At 36.1% G+C, this 14,743-nt stretch overlaps 2 protein-coding genes across 2 annotated transcripts; one reads left to right on the forward strand and one right to left on the reverse strand.

The window, feature by feature from the left end:
* Nucleotides 1-7,233: 7,233 nt before the first annotated feature.
* On the reverse strand, nucleotides 7,234-11,291 carry LOC134659001 (uncharacterized). Its single transcript, XM_063514608.1, has 4 exons — nucleotides 11,151-11,291; nucleotides 10,022-10,178; nucleotides 7,689-8,488; nucleotides 7,234-7,278 (listed from the first exon to the last, which is right to left on the reverse strand). The coding sequence occupies exons 1-4, from the start codon at nucleotides 11,289-11,291 to the stop codon at nucleotides 7,234-7,236; spliced, it is 1,143 nt and encodes a 380-aa protein (XP_063370678.1).
* A 1,460-nt stretch (nucleotides 11,292-12,751) lies between these two features.
* On the forward strand, nucleotides 12,752-14,617 carry LOC134659292 (uncharacterized). The gene is made up of 2 exons (XM_063514945.1): nucleotides 12,752-12,878; nucleotides 13,573-14,617. Exon 2 carries the CDS (start codon nucleotides 13,590-13,592, stop codon nucleotides 14,586-14,588), a length of 999 nt encoding a protein of 332 aa, XP_063371015.1. The 5' UTR covers nucleotides 12,752-12,878; nucleotides 13,573-13,589; the 3' UTR covers nucleotides 14,589-14,617.
* The last annotated feature ends 126 nt before the right edge of the window (nucleotides 14,618-14,743 follow it).

Genomic DNA, 14,743 nt, shown 5'->3' on the forward strand with positions numbered 1-14,743 from the left:
TACTACATGATATATATCATATATATTTGATACATACACTCAAAACATCCGTAGGTAATTCAGGAGGAGGATTCACGATAAACAGACAAATAAATGCCTTCTAGAATTTGAACCCGGGTTCCCCATTTAATATAAGGTGTATAAAAGTGAGATCTAAGCATGGACCCTTTTTAGCCTGGCCGATACAAGGATTCAAGCTCCTACAGGATGGAGCAATAGCAGTAAATAAATAGCATTCGCCAAAACTTTATTATACCTTTATATGATGATAGGTGAAATAACCTTGTAAAGCAAAGTGATACTTACAGATAAAGCCGTTGCTAAATAATTAGAAAATGCCCGAAATAATTCTTTACATGAATCGACTACTGAAATAGAAGCAGCCTTATCAGGATAGGATTATATGTTTGGGGTCAGACTTTAGTTCCTCTTTAAACTTGCTCAGTCCGTCTTCTTGGGAATGAAAGCAAGGAGCAGACGACTGTTTCCAAACTGTTCTGACAACCCTGCTGTGGCCAGAATATGGTTGAAACTGACATATATACGTGAATGACGAAATGTACCCATTCATGTGTCGGGGGAAGGAACTGTATTAATACACAAGACGCAAAATTAAAGTGTGGTATAATGTAATAAGCAAGTATATTAAAGAATACTTACAGTTTACTTCTTATTAGTTAAGAACAGGGACCATGGAGTCCATGGAGTGGTTGGCACTAACTAAATACGAGTATGCTTCTTTACAAACACGAGGCTGGCTGTGATAATTTTTTAAGGTCCCTTTTTCACTGAACGACACATTAAAAAAAATTGTACGCTTTTCTATCTTTATAATAGAATCTACAACAATAAACAATACATTTAATCGGTCTCCAGAGTGTGCACTTCGGATGTTGTCTATATCGATGCCGATGTCGGTAAAAAGATATTCACCGGCGCGAGACGATATAAGTTTTTTTTATGCAATTTCCTTTTAATAAAGGTTAGTAAACGTTATGTTTTTAAAATCTGCATTAAATAGGCTTTATTGTCATATTTTTTGTATGTAGAAAAACCAAGCAGTTTAATTATGACAATAAATAAAAAACAAAAATTACACTTCCAAAATTAGATTTTATGTGTTTTTTTATTCTTTTTTTCAACAAATTGCAATTTTTTATACCAGAAATGAATTCTACGTTATTTATTTATCCGAAATTGATACCAAATATGACCTATTAGCTAAACGGGGCCTGTTAGAATTTTTGAATGAAGCCGGGCGGAGCGCTACTTGACCCCCCCCCCCTCTCGAGCTTAAGCGGGGGGTCCCTCGGGCTACCGATCTTAATCGGCTTATTTTGATAGAAGGAACAACTGTGCCAAGTTTCATGCTTTAATCAAGCAAAAAAAGGTCATTTCACTTAACACCCTCACTATCTCGAATGATACTGGAAATGAGGTAAAATCAAAAATTCATTTGTTTTTCATAAATGTTAGAAATTTGAATGTCATTATCGTTATTCAATCGATATATCGACGTTCTTAATATTACGCAATAATATCGTTTTCATAGCACAGATAACAAATTATAGTATGGCTTTTCTCAGGTGAACTTTTCGCTTCGAACCTTAATCTTTCAAACAAAGGCCATTGTCTCTATTATCGCAAAGCCGCTAGCTCGAGCGTTAGCACGTGCCAGTACAACATTCATATTGAAAAACAACCGGTATCGTTATAGTATTAAGGTTCAAATTTAATGTCACTGATATTCTAGATATTACGTTTTGGTAGTGTAGGACGATAGACCGCCCCGAAGCGATACGGCACTCATATTATTTTGATACTTAGTGTGGTGTTAAAAATGAAACATGGTTATTTATGATAAAGCGTTGTATATTTGTTATATAACAAAATCTAAGGTAACAATGTAAATAACCGTGTTTCATTTTTAACACCACACTAAGTATCAAAATAATATGAGTGCCGTATCGCTTCGGGGCGGTCTATCGTCCTACACTACCAAAACGTAATATCTAGAATATCAGTGACATTAAATTTGAACCTTAATACTATGACGATACCGGTTGTTTTTCAATATGAATGTTGTACTGGCACGTGCTAACGCTCGAGCTAGCGGCTTTGCGATAATAGAGACAATGGCCTTTGTTTGAAAGATTAAGGTTCGAAGCGAAAAGTTCACCTGAGAAGAGCCATACTATAGTTCTTATGTACGTTTGTATTTTCTTTTGTGCGGTTGTATTTTCTTTTGTGCAATAAAGATTAAATAAATAAAAATAAATAAATATATTTATGCTCGCCGTAATTTAGGGTTTTTGAACGCATCATAGAGGATTATGAAACGTGTAGATAAATTTTTTTTATAAGAATATTATCCGTCCATTATGGTAATTAATGTTTTAAACTAAAGTTACCTATCTCATCATCATCATCACTGTCGTTTACGAGTATCTCTTGTGTTCAATTATTTATTTACATTAATTATGATCATGACAGTAGGTGATATTTGTAAGTGTTTAATTTTATGATTTTAATGCATTTTAAAATAAAACAATGGGAAGGAAAGGTTGATTTTGTATAACGTAGCATAGGTATAGTTTTAAATATAGTCAGCTTGCTATTTTAAAACAGCTCGGACCAAATATTTTCAGTTTTAATCGCATTCAAATGTTTTTTTTTTCGGAACAGGATGAGGATATTTTCATTTTTATATAAATTTATTTAAAATAACTTATTCGAATTTTATTTTTCATGTGTGTGTAAATGGGATTATAATAAAAGGTTCTTAAATCTTATTACTTAGTCTAAATTGATGTTATAAGTACCTATATATATGATTTGATGTTGCTTTAAATTTCATAGTTTTACCTATTCTGAATAATGATTGTTCAGTTTTTTGTTCCAATTTTGGATATATCTAAGTTCATTTGCTCTCTCGGTGATAGCTTACCTAGTTAAAGTAAATCTTATCTTAATAAAATAATGAATTTAAAGGCAATATCAGGTAAATCAAACAGGAAATTACCCCATTTGATAACCAAATTCTAATTTTTTATATATATTTTGTACTTATGGTATAAGATTGTGAAAATAAAAAATATATGATATCATTGATTTTCATTTCATTGTTTTACTTTGCCTAATTAACACACTAAAATGATGTAAAATAAAACAAAAGTATATATATAAATTATAACAGTACAAATGTATTATTAATAAAAAAGGAATATCAAACTGTAACATTGTAAATAACACCACAAAGCCAAACGCAAACACTTTTACAATAACATTAAATCTAGCTGGTTGGCAATCGCAAATATTTCGGTATTTTAGCAACTATATAACCATCATTTGCGACTGTTTCTGAATATATCTCTAATACTGCCTTCTTAATCATTTGAGATTGTAAAATATCAGCATTATTGATTTTACTGTCGCCATCTTTAAAGTTACATGAGTCATCGTTTTTTAAAATAACTTTATATTCTGTAAAACTTGACATTTGGGACTTACAGGGGTCCATGTTGGTTAGAATTATCGCATCATCTTTACATGTCTCTGATACGCGTTCCTTGTTGTTCTCTTTAGTATTACAATTTGTCTGAATTTTCCATGGCGCCTTTTTCCCACAGTACCAACAAATTGGTTCAGCTTTCTGGAATTTATTTTCCTTTCTTTTTGACGTATCCTTAGATTTGATCGTTTGGGAACCAATTTCTACATCATCTTGGCTTATAAATATAAAATCTTCGAGTGTTTTGCGAGGTGGCATTACTGGGTTTAGTAAATGTGGAATATTCACGATATAGTTAGCAGCAATATGCCTTTTTTCTTTAATGTTGAAATTGGTTCGTCTATTACCATCTACTTCAACACGACGATGACTAGTCAATTTCCTGGTCAAAACGTTGCATCTGCTAAAAGAATCGCCTGATTCTAATTCCTCAAAAGATTCTTCACCGTTGAAGAATTTAGCATGATATTCATTATCAATTTTCTTCTTTGTCATATTGGAATCACTTAAAATATTTACGAGTTCTTTACGTTTCAACATTTGTTCGTTTAGCGTCGTGTATGTTCCGTTATGTTCTTTGGAAATCTCATTCATAACAGTCATTCCGGCGAAGTCGCTAGCTTTTACCATCATCATGGCGTTAAGCATTCTTTTAATTTCCACTGCAGGTTTTGTAGGGTCAATTGTATCTATTGTGTTATTACTTAGTTTCTTGTCATTATTTTTTGCTGCAATATTATTCAAGTAATTTTCAGTACGTGGTGTTTCTACATTTGCTATTAAATCTTCTAAACTAACCCCATCCCCATATAAACTATTTGGTCTTGCCGCTTCCATAACATAATTGGGTAATTTCGTATCATCGATTTGTGAATGTGATTTCAGAGATTTATGAACTGAGTTTTGTTGATCACTTTGTAAATATCCATTTGAGATATGTTGTAAGTTAGAATATACCTTGGTGGCTTTCTGACTTTCTACGGCTGTTTTTTTAGGCACATGATCTTTAGTCATATGAACGGAGACTGGATTTTTGCTGTTTTTTGCTGCTGAATTAAGATTTGTAATGTTAATAATAACCTTGACATTCTTGTTTGCAATTTTATTAACAGACTGCTCTATTGAGCATATTCGGTTATCAACCACTTGTTTTTGACATCTCATTTGATTGATTGACTTTATGTTTTTGACTTTGTTAGAGTCAACATTTTGAATGGATATTTTAGTGATCTTACCACCGTTCTTTATATTCAGACACAATTTAACAGGTTCAGTTTTATTTACATGTATGCAAGCTTTGTCCGAAGAGTACACATTGTTTTTAAATGTGGGTATATGTGTGACGAATTTTGCATTTCTGATTTTCTTTGTTTTAATGTTATGAGTTTTTGTTTTCTGACACTTCTTGTCATCATAGTTAGAGGTTTCTTTTATTTTTGTTGCCCTCTCTTCTAGTTTACTGCATGCTTTTATGAGATCTACACTGTTTTCGGTTCCATTTTGTATCTGACTTGTTTCACTATCCTCTTCCTGTCCTCTTTTTCCGTCCTCTGATTTTAGTTCGACGTCTTCTAGGCAATTTTTACACGATATAGGTTTGCATTGGTTATTGTTCTGATGTTGTGGTACAAGCAGGTGGTTGCAATTATGTTCCAATCTTTGTTCAGCATTTGCGGAGTTGAGTGAATAAATACATAATAAAAGAAGAAACTCACGTGAATCTTGTTGAAGAAAGGGAACTGAAGGGTAGAATACAAATTTCATTTTGTTCCCGGCTAGACTATTGTGAGTAGAGCGAACAAATCGCATTCGCTCTATTAGTTTTCTATGATTTGAGGTAAAATCTGGTTCTACATTTTTGCATTGTGACCCAGTAAATTTTATGTACACTGACATTTCTGATTCTTCTGTTGTTTCATTTGGAAATTTAACGCGCTCTGGAGGTTCACAAGATATAAGTTTTACTGCTGTTTCGCCTTTTTCGGTTTGAAGCGCGTGGACTGAGCTAGAAGATTGTGTTGGGTTTGGAAGTTTTTCAACAATCAAGGGTTTCTTGGGTATTCCCACTCTTTCAGTAGTAAGCAAGGTGTGAGACGACAGTGAAAATTGGATGGGATGTATTGGTTCATAATGCGCGCTGAAGTTTTTCTCCGATTCTACTTTTATTTCTTTTTGAAGAAATATGAGAACTGACGGAGCAAGTCTTAAAGGCTCACATGGTATCTCTAACTTTTCAGAAAGTGGCTGCTGAGGTCGAGAACTATTTAGAGGTTTATAATAACATTTAGGTTCTGATACGATTGTGGGCGGTTGTACAAGGTGGTCTGGAGGTGGTGTTCTCGATTTGCGCTTAGGGGTTTTTAATAACCCCCAAAATAAATTCCAATAAACGGACAGTTTAACAGATTTTCTAGAATAGATACCGATTAGGCTTTCTGAAATCGTATTATTTGCCTTGTCTCTCCATCGAACAAGATTATTTACGACACTGTGATTATTTCTTCTTTTGAAAATCTTTTTCGATCCTATTTTATTTTTAACTTTGTTTTCCGAGTAATCAATATTATTTGTTTCTATTTCATTTTCTACATTTTCATTGGTGACCGATAGATGATTTATATTGGCATCTTTATTATTAATTTAGTCTTTGCCACCTGAATATATGTAGTTGTTAGAGTGCAAGAAAGAGTCATTGCTTAACGGCATCCAGTTAAGATATTCGTGCTCCATGATTTCATCCACCAAAGGGCAGCTCCTTATGGGGACCGGTGTAGATGCAGTATCGTTGTCCGTATAGTATTGTAGTTGTAAAAATGAACTGAAAAATGTGAACCTGTCTGATTAAAAGATAATATGAATGATTAATGCTAATAAAGATTATGTTCTGGAAAAACCTGCATAGAAATATTGTGGCTTAAAAAACCGGCCAAGTGCGATCGGCTTGCGTTCCAAGGGTTCCGTACATTAAGTCCGACTAACGCTTGACTCTAACGCACATCTCTAATAGGTTTTCCTGTCATCTATAGGTAAATAACTATTTTGTGTATTTTTTTACAAAATTTTAGACCCAGAATACAAATTAAATTAGTAATTTTTTTAGACCAACATAGTGATACATTATGTTTTAAACTTACTTGGTTGGCTTAGACTCCCTTCGTGTTACATTTTGTTCCCAGTATTCAGATCTCGTGGGAAAACGCAAGCTTCCAGTTCCTCGGACCATATAAACATGTTTATTCGCCAGATAATTAGTGGTTCCATTCAAATCATATAATTTCTGATCATAAATCAAATCTAATATTGAATCTGATTGTATTGTTTCGTACTCAACTATTTTACATACTTGCTCATCACTTGATGGGATTCTTTGCTGATTTTTTGTGGTAGAAACAGGACCAAAGAAATTTTTGGGTAAGTGTATTTCAAAATAGGTTGAACTTGGATAACTTCTGCTATTTGAAATATATCTAAAAGGTAACTCGAACAAAGATTTTGATTTATGGAAAAATTGTGTTTTCGATATCACTTTTTCGGTTTCATATTTCTTGTCGGTTTTCATTACATTTCCAGGCATATAAACTGGTCCAGGCACTATCATTTGAGGCATCATGTAAGCTTTAAGTTTTTGCTTATATTTTGGCTTATCGGATGACCTTGGAATTCTGGTCTTGGACTTATGTCTATTTTTTTTCGTAATTTTTTTGATGTCTGACACTGATACCTCATTGCTTTTCGCGTAATCTTTTATTCCCAATTGTTTGTAGACACTGTTGACAAGCTCAAATACTGTAGTACTACTTTTAGTGTAAAAAGCTTTATTGTTCCACCGGATGTATAAGCCGTTGTTTTTACTATCTTTCGAGCTAGCTAAGAATTTTTTAATCCAGGTTTTGGCCATCTTGTCTTTATTTTTTTCCTTTGGGGGTTTTGGTTTGTTACGTTGCGGATTCCCTCCAATTTTGATCATGAATCCAGCTTTGTTAGTTGCCTGACCTTGTTTCGCTGAATTTATTTCTAATAGCTGCTCTGGTCCAATTCTGTCTTTACTTTTTGTTTTCAGAAATCCTTTCCCTATATTCATTTTGTCACTCAACCTTTCGTTACTACGCAAGTTTATTCCAGCAGCTTCTCTCTTTTTCCATGATAAACGTGATCGCAATGATTTCCTTTCTATTACCATATTGTCCTTCTTCGTTTTTATCTTGCTGTAAAGATTTTTATTACTCGTTTTTAGTTTTTCAGTTTGCAAAACCATATCTTTTTGTTGACCCATAATGTTTGTTGATGATTTTTTGTCTTTCTCGTCGATGGACGATCGGACTTCCAGTGAAGGTGGATCAGATCCATTATAATTGTCGGAACTACCCAATTCGTTTAACATCTTCTCTTCTTCGTATTGTTTAAGTGCACTCAATAACGCTTCAAGTTTGCTTCTCACTCCTGTAGCAGCTTTAAACTTCTCCGAAGGATTGTCTGTCTGTTTTGGCAATTTCGCGGATATTTGCACTCTCTGAGTGCAGATATCCTTGACTGCAGTACTATTTGTGTTGTTGCATTCCAGATCATAAATATTTTGTAACAAAGAACGTGAAGAAAAATCTTCACGCGCTCTATCTTTTTGAAGTAAAGATAAGATTTTATAAATATCAAGTGACAAGTTCTTTGCTTCTTTAGATAAATCATGAGTTTTTGGGTTATCATTATCTACGTCAGTAGTAGTCGGTTGTTTTATACTGGCTGTGGTAGTACAGTCGCACGTGAAGATTGGGGATAGTTTTCTAGTTACTTTCCTCGATAATTGTTGTCTTTTAGGACAGTAGCTTGCTGTTCTGTACCTTGTTGCCAGAAACCTCTCCATTTCCTCGTCTTCCATGTACGTGGAGGATGCCCTTCTTGAGTAATAACCATCAGGATATCTTTCTCTTCTATACGGTCTTTCGTTAGGATAGTAGCATCCCATGTTATATCTTGGGTTTCCTAAAATAAAAAATATATCGTAATTCAAAATTTCCACTTGGTAAATGTGTGGTGTGGGCATTAAAATACCTAAAATAATTACTCTTTTGCTAGGTCGTCTCTTACAGGTATTGTTTGTCAAAGAACTTTCTCATTTCAAACATAGACAGAGAGAATCATATACTATCTTTGTCTTACGTCTTACACTTAGCACTAGCACCCAAAAGAAAAGGATGAGTATAGTTATTTTTGTTCTTATTTACTGACAAATTTGGTTTGATAAACTATATTTAATATTCACCAATGACACCAAATCTTACGCTGATTCGCGTCCTGCCATTTCAGTCAAGGCAAACCGACAACTCTATGGTTTTGGTTAGTATGGATAGGTACTACGAGTATTACCTACCTACGTATTTTGTAGTTAATCTGAGGTGGATGAGTTTTCTATAAATGACGAAATCTATGCTACATATTATTCATGTCTCAAATTAACTTAATTTAAGTATTGTCACAAAATAAATAATAGTATAGGTAAACCAGAACTTTGGGAGTATTGTCAAGAGGGCGCTCGTTTTCAATTTTATATAGCAACAATTTGTATAGTGGGGACAATGGAAATTGGCAGATGATTTTTGTTTTATTCCGACAACTTTAATAAGTGCGAAGTTTGATGTTTGGATATTTCTTCGGTTTTTACGCTTAAATGGCTGACTCGATTTAGATAAACGCCGCCCTTCGCTAGCAATCCGTGATACCGATGCATGCGATACACCTAATACACAAATCAAATTATTACAAGACATCAACCAAATCGTGACGACCTGACTATAGTGACATTTGTCCATAAGTTTGAAACTTACCCGTCAATTCAGATGCTACTTTCGTTATGTTTTCTAATGGAAGAAATTGCTCTCCCGCACGTTTTTTTTTCAATAAATAACTATATACACTATTTACAACTTTTTTCTCTACAAAATCTAAAACTTTCGGCATGATTATTGCAGTCTAATAATAATTCACACGAAACTAGACAAAGCAATGTTTACATTGTCAATATTGACAACTATCATAGAGGGTAGATGTTGTCTATTATTAAAATTGTTGCCATTGCTAGAAATTAGTACCAACAAATTTCCGTAACATGGCGCACCCTCAATAGATCCTGGTTCACCTATAGGTACTAGCACAGATCAGAAGGTCCACTTGACTTGAGGTCCACCCTCTAACAAAACGCATCTATTACGTCAGATATGACCGCCAGGTGGCACAAGCACGAGCAGGCGTACGTTCCGTCGTTCCGTAGTGGTAACGCGGCAACTACTTTGGCTAGACACCAAAATTGATGTGGGCCGCATGTACTTGTAGCGACGCGACGAAATCGCGGAGTGAGCCACTCCTGGCGGTCTAGCATGAGTTGCGTACTCGCGCGTGACTCCATACATCTTGCGCGACTTCAAGTATGGAGTCGCGCGCGAGAACGCAACTCATGCTAGACCGCCTGGTATTGTACGCGCAGGACTCGGGTAAAGTTGAAAATATGAAGATACTTACGAACAAACATCATGGACTCGTCAGCACTGCTCGCCTCCCACTCGTTTTCTGGGAGGTACACCCTCCGGGCTCCGTACCTTCGACTGGCTCGTCCGTAGTTGGTGGAACTTCTGACGCTCTGGTAGTAGACAGGTCTTGGTACCGTGCAGTACTTTGGCTGTGGGAAGGGAGATAATACCTAAACCCTGTAACTGTCACCAGGCGGCCTAGCCAAGGCGACAATCGCTATCGCAATGCGCTTGCTGGCGAAGTGATAGAGATTGACACCTTGGCTAGGCCGCCTGGTCCGTGATGTTTCACCATTAAGATAGATGCGACAGTTGTCAACAAAACTAGCTTTGCTAGGATCTATAGGCTACTAGCTGCTAACTATGCTATTAAATTGAAACTATTAAATTTCGCGAAGAGGACAAAGAAACATGAGAATTGACAAGAATATCCGACACAAATATGGATGATGACACACATGTTGAATTTTATAACAAAATCTAGTAAAATAGATAGCAAATGAGCAATTTATCACAATAATGTGGATATTAAAATAAAATACGGAAATGTTACAAAAATACAGGACCTGAAAATTTCAAAATTTAAGTTTTTTTTTCAATTTCCAAAACGATAAAAATAAGGGTACCATTTGATTCCTTACATTTTATTCAATAAAATATTGTATAGCAACTATGTATATACATAAACGCAATATTTCACGGACAAAATCGCGATTTTCTTGTTTTGTCCATAATACAAGATGGGATCTCAGTGATCTTGACGTCACGTTCACTTATCCTTTTGTGAGGGGCGTTTCGCGAGTGAAGTGCGACTGTCAGACTGACTATAATTTCTGACTTTTGTGTTGCTTTAAAGCAAAGGGTCCCATATAGACATTTAATCCTAAAAACAAACCCGATCGATTGATACCATACCATCAATGAAATTTAGTCATGTAGCCTATTACATGTCAAGTACGATTTCCACCGAACGGGCGGAGTCAGCGACTCAGCGCGCATTTAGAATAGAATAGGTTTCACATTTGTATGGCCGCAAGCCGGTCGGCTGCTCGCGGACGCGACCGGCTCCGGACGAAATCGTACATAAAAGTACCAGACTGGGTTAAGCTGATAAAACTGACCTGCCTATAGCCGTTAGCCTGGCCTCCCAACTCCTGCATGCACCTCCAGCGCGGCACGTCGAAGATGTCGTACTCATAAGCCTTTAGCACGTCCTGTCTTATCTTCCTCTCGGTCACATTCACGCCTCTGTTTCGTAACATTACTGTTCATTTTTAAATCACACGGCGAATGAAGGACCTGGAAGTTTTTCGACCGTAATTAAAAATAGAAGAGAAAAAATGATCGGCCACATGCTACGACACGACCACTTCATCAGAAACATCATAGAACGAAAAATAATAACATTATAAAAGGAGAGGGAGGGGAAGACCAAGAAAAAGTTATATGATGGCTCATATAACTTAAGGAGTATATAAGTAAAGGACCATGTAGGGGCCGCGTCGTACCAGGACACTAAGTGTAAGGCCTGAGTGGACGCTCGAGTTGGGTGTGCAGCGGGGCGGGGCGTGCGGCGTGCACGTTAAACAAATGCAAGCGTATAGGAGCGGCCTTAGTGCACGCTGCTCAAATCACTTGTGAGCCCGACGCCACGCTGCACGCCCCGCCAAACGCGCCGCTTCGAGCGTCCACTCAGGCCTTACACTTCAGAGTAGAATGATAACCGAAGCGATGCGGCGCGGAGTGAATCAATACTTTTATACCTATACGAAGAAGTGTCCTACGTGGGCGATCTCGTTGCGAACGCGAACGCCGTGGGCCCGCCGCGCCGCGCCGCGTCGCTTCGCGTTTGCCAGTTGTTCGCTTACGCGTATTATAGACACAGCGTAGGAAACGCTGGAATGGCAGTCCTATGATAATGACTAATGAGAATGAGTGTTTAGATCATCAAGAATTTTTTGTTGAATAATACTGCGAAGATCACAAATCCACAGTACCAAGATCCGTTCCGTTCTTGCACCTAAATTGCTTAAAGGTTCTGGAAGAGATCCCTAATGGGTTCGCCTTTGTACACGTTTACAGTATTCTCTCTGTTTTATGTACAGTCGCCATCAGATATATCGGAGCGGCTAAGGCGCCCACAAATATCTGAACACGCCTCTATTGTCAAGGCGTTAGAGTGCGTGTTCAGATATTGTGAACACCTTGGTCGCTCACGATATATCTGAGCTATCTGCTCTAGGTACTTAGTTCATCTCTAGTCTTGGACAAATGTTTAGTTCTATTTTATTACATTTACCGTGTTTAAATGTGCTTCATAAAATTTAAACCATATCAGTTTTATCTGTTTTTTTCGTTTTACTGAAATTTACGTAAATTCTCAAAATATTTACAACTGTCAATACTATTGACAGAAGAATGCCTTGAGAATGCCTCTACTCTACTTCTAAGAAGGATCCATACTTTATGGTCTTAAAGTAGTGTTATATTCTCTTTGCCTTATCACATAAATTACCTATACTTAGTTGGTCAAATCAAATTGTCAGTAAAAAACTTGGAGGAACAAAAAAACTATACTCATTATTTTCTTTTGGGTGCTAGTGCTAGTGTAAGACAAAGATAGTATAATTCTCTCTGTCTATGTTTGAAATGAGACAGTCCTTTGACATGCCTTTGACAAACTCTACAATCAAACTATGTCATTTTGCATATTGACACTTTGGACCATTTATAATTTTATTTACAATTTGTACTAGTTATTGAAGGAAGTTTTATTTAAACGTTTTTATTTTTACATATTTCTAGTGAAAATGAACGAAAGTGTTTCAGAATAACAATAAGAACCTCATGTAAGAAATATTTCCTTATTATCCTTTTACGCGATTTTATTTAGTTTCACTTGGTTATCTATTCTCGTCTAATTCTTCGCGTTATCCCGGCATATTGCCAAGGCTCATGGGAGCCTGGGGTCCGACAACTTGTTGCAGGTTGACAACTAAACCCAAGGACATCGTTTTTTCCTATTTGCCAATAGAACTGAAATTTAATATGAATTCGATGATATATGTTTTGGCCCCATCCGGCCGATCCAGCGGCCATAACTTTAAGGAGAACGACAGTCGAAAATAAAGCCTTTATCAACAATTTTGGTAAAGACCCTTGGAAACCATTATCTTATAAGTTTAAACGAGCAATTCTTTATATATTTACAGGGATAAGTTCGCCTTTGTACCTTTATTTCTGTAAATATTATGTAAACCTGTGTTGTGTACAATAAAGTGATTACTACTACTACTATATTTCGGCACAGATCTCGGAAACGGCTCTAACGATTTCGATGAAATTTTCTATAAGTATCGGGGGCGAATAATCGATCGAGCTAGATCTTATCTCTGGAAAAACGCGCATTTTTTAGGTTTTTACAAGTACCTATATGTTTTCCGAGCGAAGCTCGGCCTCCCAGATATTAATGAATAACGAAGCAAAGCAATATATGCATTGCTTTTAAATCTTTTAATTAATATCTTTATGTGTTGATTTCAGAAACTCGATGGTTCCTTATGCTAGCTAAGGAGCGACCTAAAAAAGTCATAATTAATATTACTACTTATTCTAAACCCAAAACGAAATATATCATCGAAATGAACAAAACTTACGACTCCAGAAACGAAAATTCAAGATTCATTTGCTCGATATGTCTTAATAGCAATGCAAGGAGCGAGGAGCAAAAACATCTCGACTGCGATAAAAGGAAATCTAAATCATGTCCAATGTGTCAAGGAACTGCCAAAAATATATCGCATATAAGGATCAATAAAACTGATAAGATCGAAAATAAAGTCGAAGACACCGGGATCAAAACCGTACCTCCGTCCAAAATAAATAATGATCTTGGACTAAATCTTCTAACTGAAGTGTTGACTGTTTTTCAAAGTCGAAAGGAACATAATGATAAAGAACGAAGAACCATCGTATTAAAAGACGCGTGTGTATCCGCGAAATTGGGGAAGATTAAACCAAAATTGTCTCTTAGCAAAACTTTCCAATTATCTATTGAAGGAGGCTGCGTTCATGAAAGCGGGAAATTTTGCTTAGTCAACGCATACCAGCCTAAAGTAACTACCAACTCCCAGTATTCTTTAGAGCTCATAAAACATAAATCCTCTTCGATACCCCAAATGAAAATGGAAGAACTGAGGAATTCTTTTAAAGAGAAAACTAAAACTAATAAAGATGCAATACAAGAAGTTAATAGAATGTTTGCTACTGTGAAAAGAGATGAAAGCTTCGATAATATAAACAGACCGATGATTAGGAATGGACCAAGAGTGTTGCCAGTGGTAAAAACCTCAGAGGATTCTGACGAAAGCCATAAGGAAATCTGCAAATGTTGCCAGAACCAGAACTATTACTTGTCTAGTGGGGATTCTTTGGCGAAAAGGGAGCGATGTGAGAAAAGTGTCAACGTGGAATGTTGCAACGAAAACCACAATCGCGTGACTAAAGAAATGGCAGCCTGTGAACATTGTCAGAAACCTAGTTATGGTTATGATTCTTAGATCTCTTTATGTAGATGAAATAAATCGTCGAGTAAATATTATAGTTGGTCAAACCAATTTGTCAGTCAGTAAGAACCAGGAAAACTATACTCATCCTTTTCTTTTGGGTACTTATTAGGGCAAGTTGCAGTGCAGCAACAGCAGACGTAGCAGAT

Source organism: Cydia amplana, chromosome 24 (genome assembly GCF_948474715.1).
Source record: "Cydia amplana chromosome 24, ilCydAmpl1.1, whole genome shotgun sequence".
Lineage (NCBI taxonomy): Eukaryota > Metazoa > Arthropoda > Insecta > Lepidoptera > Tortricidae > Cydia > Cydia amplana.

What these genes read in the sequence shown, in the direction of transcription:
- LOC134659001 (XM_063514608.1), bottom strand. Translation starts at nt 11,291, where the DNA reads ATGTTACGAAACAGAGGCGTGAATGTGACCGAGAGGAAGATAAGACAG. An exon ending in CGAGTCCATGATGTTTGTTC is followed by an intron (nt 8,489 to 10,021) that starts GTAAGTATCTTC and finishes TTTTTATTTTAG; the next exon opens with GAAACCCAAGATATAACATG. An exon ending in AAACGAAGAAGGACAATATG is followed by an intron (nt 7,279 to 7,688) that starts GTAATAGAAAGG and finishes GCTTGTCAACAG; the next exon opens with TGTCTACAAACAATTGGGAA.
- LOC134659292 (XM_063514945.1), top strand. Translation starts at nt 13,590, where the DNA reads ATGCTAGCTAAGGAGCGACCTAAAAAAGTCATAATTAATATTACTACT.